An 8,235-nucleotide genomic window follows, 5' to 3' on the forward strand; every position below is an offset into this window, starting at 1 on the left:
TTTCGGCGATGATAGAGTAATTGTGCCAATAACATGTTATAAATAATTACTTTATTTTATAGTGAATATAAATAATAAATAAGAGAGAAATTTTATACTCACTGAATGATCGGATACTGAAAAATAAAGAGACGAGAGAGATATGTTTATTACTTCTCTTGTAATTGAAGTAATTTGGGCTCCACACAAATTATATTTTACTCGTAAAATTTTTTACGTGTAAGCTTCTATTGTTGACGCTTGATATTGTTGACGTTTGTTTTTATGACTTTTGTAACAATATGAAATTTTTAAAAATTTAATCGAATAACACCAAAACTTTTAAAAAATGTAAAGCATGATTTACAAATTACAATTATCATAATAAAGAACATGAGATTTTAATGCATAATTTATAATAAATAACTGAATAATAACCGATTGTGCATAAATTTAAGTTTTATTACATGATTGAATAATACCCCTAAACACCATTATCATTCTACCTATAAAATTAAAAAACCTACACAATTTGAGCTATTAAAATCCTTAAAAAAAAAAATTGAAGATTGTTACAAAAGAGGAAGACTATAAGAAAACGTATGCTAAGAAAAAAAAAACTTTTGAATACGACTACATTAGATTGTTTTTCTTCCGTGAAACAAAAGTCAAGCGAATTGTGGGAAAAAAAAAAAAAGAAGTAATAGTTAATGATGAATAAATTACCACTACCCGGTCGTCACTGACTCGCAAGTCTTCTTGGCCAATATTATCTTCCAAAACACAATGACCAATATTCATTCACTCAACAGAATGTTCAACGAAGAACCCGTAAGCACTTTTTTATACCTGATTTCGTAATTTCACAAAGTAAAATAGTAATTCGAACCCACTTTTCTATACCTTCATTATCAAGGAGACGACTCCAAGTCAATCACTGAGTGCACATGAGAGATTATTAAATAGCCAGAACTTGGATAGCTTTCTCTAACACCAAGAGAGAAAGAGAAGAGAGAGAGAGTGAGAGTAAGTGAGGATGGGTTTTGCAGAGAATAATCCTAATGATCTTCTTTTTCTTTTGTTCATATCAATAATTTTGAGCTGTTCTATTTCAGCTTCTGCAACTATCGCGGAAGCAAATGCTCTTCTGAAATGGAAATCCACTTTCACGAACCAGAAACGCTCATCAAAGCTGTCTTCATGGGTCAATGATGCAAACACCAATACTAGCTTCTCATGCACAAGTTGGTATGGTGTTTCCTGCAACTCACGAGGGAGTATCAAAAAGTTAAACCTCACTGGCAACGCTATAGAAGGTACTTTCCAAGATTTCCCCTTCTCTTCTCTCCCAAACCTTGCTTACATTGATTTTAGCATGAACCGTTTCTCTGGAACCATCCCTCCTCAATTCGGAAACCTCTTTAAACTCATCTACTTTGACCTCTCCACAAACCACTTAACTAGAGAAATCCCACCTGAGCTTGGCAATTTGCAAAACCTCAAAGGCCTCTCTCTTTCTAATAACAAACTTGCCGGTTCAATTCCTTCTTCCATAGGGAAACTCAAGAACTTGACGGTTCTTTATCTTTATAAGAACTATCTAACTGGTGTCATTCCCCCGGATCTAGGCAACATGGAATACATGATTGATTTAGAGTTAAGTCATAACAAACTTACCGGTTCAATTCCTTCTTCCTTAGGAAATCTCAAGAACTTGACGGTTCTTTATCTTCATCACAATTATCTTACTGGTGTCATTCCCCCGGAACTAGGCAACATGGAATCCATGATCAGTTTAGCTTTAAGTGAGAACAAACTTACCGGTTCAATTCCTTCTTCCTTAGGAAATCTCAAGAACTTGACTGTTCTTTATCTTCATCAGAATTATATAACTGGTGTCATTCCCCCAGAACTAGGCAACATGGAATCCATGATTGATTTAGAGTTAAGTCAGAACAATCTTACAGGTTCAATTCCTTCTTCCTTTGGTAACTTTACCAAGCTGAAAAGTTTGTATCTCAGTTATAACCACCTCTCTGGTGCGATCCCGCCGGGAGTAGCAAACTCTTCAGAGCTAACTGAATTGCAACTCGCCATAAACAACTTCAGCGGTTTCTTGCCTAAGAACATTTGCAAAGGTGGCAAGCTTCAGTTTATCGCTTTATATGATAATCACCTCAAAGGTCCTATCCCGAAAAGCTTGAGAGATTGCAAGAGCCTGATCAGAGCAAAATTTGTAGGGAACAAATTCGTTGGAAATATTTCTGAAGCATTTGGGGTTTACCCAGATCTTAATTTCATTGATCTCAGCCACAATAAATTCAACGGTGAAATTTCAAGCAACTGGCAGAAGAGCCCAAAGCTAGGTGCCTTGATCATGTCAAACAACAACATCACGGGTGCTATCCCACCTGAGATTTGGAACATGAAACAACTGGGCGAGCTAGATCTATCTGCCAACAACCTATCTGGTGAACTTCCAGAAGCAATTGGAAATCTCACGAATTTGTCGAGGCTCAGACTTAATGGGAATCAGTTATCTGGAAGAGTTCCTGCAGGAATAAGTTTTTTAACCAATCTTGAGTCTCTTGACTTATCCTCAAACAGATTCAGCTCCCAGATCCCACAAACCTTCGATTCCTTTTTAAAGCTTCATGAAATGAACCTGAGCAGAAACAATTTCGATGGACGCATTCCCGGACTAACAAAGCTGACTCAGTTAACGCATCTTGATCTCAGCCACAACCAGCTCGACGGAGAAATCCCATCACAGCTCAGCTCCTTGCAGAGCCTCGACAAGCTCAACCTCTCACACAACAATCTCTCAGGTTTCATTCCAACAACTTTCGAGAGCATGAAAGCGCTGACGTTCATCGATATATCAAATAATAAACTCGAGGGTCCGCTTCCAGACAATCCAGCGTTTCAAAACGCAACATCAGATGCATTGGAGGGAAACAGAGGCTTATGCAGTAATATTCCTAAACAAAGGTTGAAATCATGCCCTATCACTTCTGGTGGGTTCCAAAAGCCGAAGAAGAACGGCAACCTTCTTGTGTGGATACTAGTGCCAATCCTAGGAGCACTCGTCATTCTCTCTATATGTGCAGGCGCATTTACCTACTACATTCGGAAACGAAAACCACACAATGGAAGAAACACAGATTCTGAAACTGGAGAGAATATGTCCATATTCAGCGTTGATGGCAAATTCAAATACCAAGATATCATCGAATCAACAAACGAATTCGATCAAAGATACCTCATCGGAAGCGGAGGATACAGCAAAGTCTACAAAGCAAACCTCCCAGATGCGATCGTAGCCGTGAAAAGGCTACATGATACAATAGACGAAGAGATATCAAAGCCAGTGGTGAAGCAAGAGTTCCTAAACGAAGTAAGAGCGTTAACAGAGATCCGTCACCGCAACGTGGTGAAGCTCTTCGGCTTCTGCTCCCACCGCCGCCACACGTTTCTGATCTACGAGTACATGGAAAAAGGAAGTTTAAACAAACTCTTAGCCAACGAAGAAGAAGCTAAGCGACTCACTTGGACCAAGAGGATCAACATCGTGAAAGGTGTGGCTCACGCGTTATCGTATATGCACCATGACCGATCAACTCCGATCGTCCACCGTGATATTAGCAGCGGCAACATCCTTCTCGATAATGATTACACAGCTAAGATCTCTGATTTTGGCACAGCGAAGCTTCTCAAGACGGATTCATCAAACTGGTCCGCCGTTGCTGGAACCTACGGCTACGTCGCTCCAGGTAAATCTAAATCAATGAAATTAAAAAATCCCTAAATTAATTCGAAATTGAAATTGACTGTTTCTGAAATTTTCGCAACAGAGTTTGCTTACACGATGAAGGTGACGGAGAAATGCGATGTGTATAGCTTCGGGGTTTTGATACTCGAGGTTATAATGGGGAAGCATCCGGGAGATTTGGTTGCGAGTTTGTCTTCGTCTCCGGGAGAAACTCTGTCCCTGAGAAGCATTTCCGATGAACGTATATTAGAACCACGGGGGCAGAATAGAGAGAAGCTCATAAAGATGGTGGAAGTGGCTTTATCGTGTTTACAAGCAGATCCGCAATCTCGGCCAACGATGTTATCAATCTCTACAGCTTTTTCTTAGAACTCATCTTCATCAATTTCTTCGACGAGGTAAAGAAAATAACAAACTTTTTTATATATTATAAATGTGTTTATCAATGCAACCGTAGTTAAAAATTAAAATCGTTTTTTTGGAAAGAAGGGAAGAAGAAAGAGAAGTCGTAAGGTGAAAGAAGAATAAAGAAGAAAAGAACTTTGCTCTACTTTCTCTGCTCTACTTTCTCTGCTCATTGCAATGTCACTTCACGCCGTTCGAGTACTATCCTGTGTTCTCTCTCTAAACCTTCACTTAATTTGGCTAAACCTGTGTCTGGATTTCTTTCTCCTTCCACTGCGTCGACGTCTCGAACCGCATTCACCGTCGCTCCTAAATCTCAAGAACTTGACTGTTCTTTATCTTCATCAGAATTATATAACTGGTGTCATTCCCCCAGAACTAGGCAACATGGAATCCATGATTGATTTAGAGTTAAGTCAGAACAATCTTACTGGTTCAATTCCTTCTTCTTTTGGTAACTTTACCAAGCTGGAAAGTTTGTACCTCCGTGATAACCACCTCTCTGGTACGATCCCGCGAGGAGTGGCAAACTCTTCAGAGCTAACTGAATTGCTACTCGACATAAACAATTTCACCGGTTTCTTGCCTGAAAACATTTGCAAAGGTGGCAAGCTTCAGAATTTTTCATTAGATTATAATCACCTCGAAGGTCATATCCCGAAAAGCTTGAGAGATTGCAAGAGCCTGATCAGAGCAAAATTTGTAGGGAACAAATTCATTGGAAATATTTCTGAAGCATTTGGGGTTTACCCAGATCTTGATTTCATTGATCTCAGCCATAATAAATTCAACGGTGAAATTTCAAGCAACTGGCAGAAGAGTCCAAAGCTAGGTGCCTTGATCATGTCAAACAACAACATCACAGGTGCTATTCCACCAGAGATTTGGAACATGAAACAACTGGGCGAGCTAGATCTGTCTACCAACAACCTCACTGGTGAGCTTCCAGAAGCAATTGGAAATCTCACGGGTTTGTCGAAGCTACTACTGAATGGGAATAAGTTATCTGGAAGAGTTCCTACGGGTTTAAGTTTCTTAACCAATCTTGAGTCTCTTGACTTATCCTCAAACAGATTCAGCTCCCAGATCCCACAAACCTTCGACTCCTTTTTAAAGCTTCATGAAATGAACCTGAGCAAAAACAATTTCGATGGACGCATTCCCGGACTAACAAAGCTGACTCAGTTAACGCATCTTGATCTCAGCCACAACCAGCTCGACGGAGAAATCCCATCACAGCTCAGCTCCTTGCAGAGCCTCGACAAGCTCAACCTCTCACACAACAATCTCTCAGGTTTCATTCCAACAACTTTCGAGAGCATGAAAGCGCTGACGTTCATCGATATATCAAATAATAAACTCGAGGGTCCGCTTCCAGACAATCCAGCGTTTCAAAACGCAACATCAGATGCATTGGAGGGAAACAGAGGCTTATGCAGTAATATTCCTAAACAAAGGTTGAAATCATGCCCTATCACTTCTGGTGGGTTCCAAAAGCCGAAGAAGAACGGCAACCTTCTTGTGTGGATACTAGTGCCAATCCTAGGAGCACTCGTCATTCTCTCTATATGTGCAGGCGCATTTACCTACTACATTCGGAAACGAAAACCACACAATGGAAGAAACACAGATTCTGAAACTGGAGAGAATATGTCCATATTCAGCGTTGATGGCAAATTCAAATACCAAGATATCATCGAATCAACAAACGAATTCGATCAAAGATACCTCATCGGAAGCGGAGGATACAGCAAAGTCTACAAAGCAAACCTCCCAGATGCGATCGTAGCCGTGAAAAGGCTACATGATACAATAGACGAAGAGATATCAAAGCCAGTGGTGAAGCAAGAGTTCCTAAACGAAGTAAGAGCGTTAACAGAGATCCGTCACCGCAACGTGGTGAAGCTCTTCGGCTTCTGCTCCCACCGCCGCCACACGTTTCTGATCTACGAGTACATGGAAAAAGGAAGTTTAAACAAACTCTTAGCCAACGAAGAAGAAGCTAAGCGACTCACTTGGACCAAGAGGATCAACATCGTGAAAGGTGTGGCTCACGCGTTATCGTATATGCACCATGACCGATCAACTCCGATCGTCCACCGTGATATTAGCAGCGGCAACATCCTTCTCGATAATGATTACACAGCTAAGATCTCTGATTTTGGCACAGCGAAGCTTCTCAAGACGGATTCATCAAACTGGTCCGCCGTTGCTGGAACCTACGGCTACGTCGCTCCAGGTAAATCTAAATCAATGAAATTAAAAAATCCCTAAATTAATTCGAAATTGAAATTGACTGTTTCTGAAATTTTCGCAACAGAGTTTGCTTACACGATGAAGGTGACGGAGAAATGCGATGTGTATAGCTTCGGGGTTTTGATACTCGAGGTTATAATGGGGAAGCATCCGGGAGATTTGGTTGCGAGTTTGTCTTCGTCTCCGGGAGAAACTCTGTCCCTGAGAAGCATTTCCGATGAACGTATATTAGAACCACGGGGGCAGAATAGAGAGAAGCTCATAAAGATGGTGGAAGTGGCTTTATCGTGTTTACAAGCAGATCCGCAATCTCGGCCAACGATGTTATCAATCTCTACAGCTTTTTCTTAGAACTCATCTTCATCAATTTCTTCGACGAGGTAAAGAAAATAACAAACTTTTTTATATATTATAAATGTGTTTATCAATGCAACCGTAGTTAAAAATTAAAATCGTTTTTTTGGAAAGAAGGGAAGAAGAAAGAGAAGTCGTAAGGTGAAAGAAGAAGAAAGAAGAAAAAGACTTTGGGCCATGTTGCATTAAGGCCCAATGTTAATGGGTTATTTTGTGTTGGTAAACTTTGATAATTATGAATTAGTTACGTTAAGATCAAATGTAGTATATATATGTTGTGTGGTTGTAATATCTAATACTACTATTTTTGCAACACTTTATTGACGGGTGGGTAAAAATGCTTCCGAATATATCAGATACCCGACCCGTTTTAAAAATTCCTTCACAAAAAAACACTTGGATCGGATTAAATAAAACCCATTTATTGCACCGGATATTCCATATTTAATAATTTAGATATTTAGAAGATTTGATTAAAATTTAAAATTTTGATTCTCCTATCATGTTTGTTTGATTTGTTTTTAACTGTTTTGAATCATAATATAATACATAAAGTAATAAAAAAAATCAAAAAAAAAATCTGCATATACTGTGATTCGAAATTTTAAAAACGGACATATATTATCCAATTGACGAAAATGTATGTTCAACGTTCTACATCGATTAAAATATTTAAACAATGATTCATAATCATATCATAAATAAGATCAACATTAATAAAATAAATGAGTTTTTTTGGCGGGACGGGTTTTTGAATCAACAATAATAAAAAGATTAAATATCACTAATCTGTCGCCCTCAATACAGATTTAAATCCTTAATTTTTTTTTAATACCATTAATATTAGACATATCAAATCAGTCTCATTTAGAAAATATTGTATAAAATTAAAAATTGTCCCGTGGTATAACGTTACTTAATAACAATTGTATACTATAAAATATAAATGTCTTTGAAAATGATACAATTTACAAATTTTATCTATAATAAATAATCGTTAAATTTTTAAAATTTACTAATATTAGAAAACAAATTACGGGACGGGTTAAGAAATTACAGGATGGGCTATATGGTGGACGAGTTTGAATCAATATTTATAAAATTTTAAAATATCATTAACATGTCGCTTTAATACAGATTCAATCCTTAGTTTATTAAAATATAAATGTCTTAGAGAATGATACAATTTATAAACTTTATATATAATAGAAAATCATTAGATTTTAAAATCACTTCTTTTAGAAAACAAATAACGAGACGGGTAAAGAAATTATGGGACGGGTTATATATACTTTGGAACGGATTTATATGGCGAACGGGTTTGAATCAATATTTATAAAATTTTAAAATATCATTAACATGCCGCTTTAATGCGAGTTAAATCCTCAGTTTATTATTGTTCCGTGAACTCGTGATATACTATTACTTGATAATAATTATAAACTATAAAACATAAATATTTTATAAGG

The 8,235-nt window shown here is 37.8% G+C and overlaps 2 protein-coding genes across 4 annotated transcripts; both read left to right on the plus strand.

The window, feature by feature from the left end:
* The first annotated feature begins 1,527 nt into the window (after positions 1-1,527).
* On the plus strand, positions 1,528-4,329 carry LOC9329951 (probable leucine-rich repeat receptor-like protein kinase At1g35710). Its single transcript, XM_002891156.2, has 3 exons — positions 1,528-3,752; positions 3,834-4,149; positions 4,238-4,329. The coding sequence occupies exons 1-2, from the start codon at positions 1,613-1,615 to the stop codon at positions 4,118-4,120; spliced, it is 2,427 nt and encodes an 808-aa protein (XP_002891202.2). The 5' UTR covers positions 1,528-1,612; the 3' UTR covers positions 4,121-4,149; positions 4,238-4,329.
* Positions 4,308-7,202, plus strand: LOC9327265 (probable leucine-rich repeat receptor-like protein kinase At1g35710). Of its 3 annotated transcripts, none has more exons than XM_021014922.1 (3): positions 4,308-6,396; positions 6,463-6,792; positions 6,881-7,202. In XM_021014922.1, exons 1-2 carry the CDS (start codon positions 4,334-4,336, stop codon positions 6,761-6,763), a joined length of 2,364 nt encoding a protein of 787 aa, XP_020870581.1. In that variant the 5' UTR covers positions 4,308-4,333; the 3' UTR covers positions 6,764-6,792; positions 6,881-7,202. The 3 variants fall into 3 exon arrangements, with proteins under 3 accessions (XP_020870581.1, XP_020870582.1, XP_002891203.1); XM_021014923.1 differs by having other exon boundaries at positions 6,884-7,202; XM_002891157.2 differs by having other exon boundaries at positions 4,308-6,395; positions 6,477-6,792.
* Positions 7,203-8,235: the final 1,033 nt, after the last annotated feature.

Source organism: Arabidopsis lyrata, assembly GCF_000004255.2.
Source record: "Arabidopsis lyrata subsp. lyrata unplaced genomic scaffold ARALYscaffold_1, whole genome shotgun sequence".
NCBI lineage: Eukaryota > Viridiplantae > Streptophyta > Magnoliopsida > Brassicales > Brassicaceae > Arabidopsis > Arabidopsis lyrata.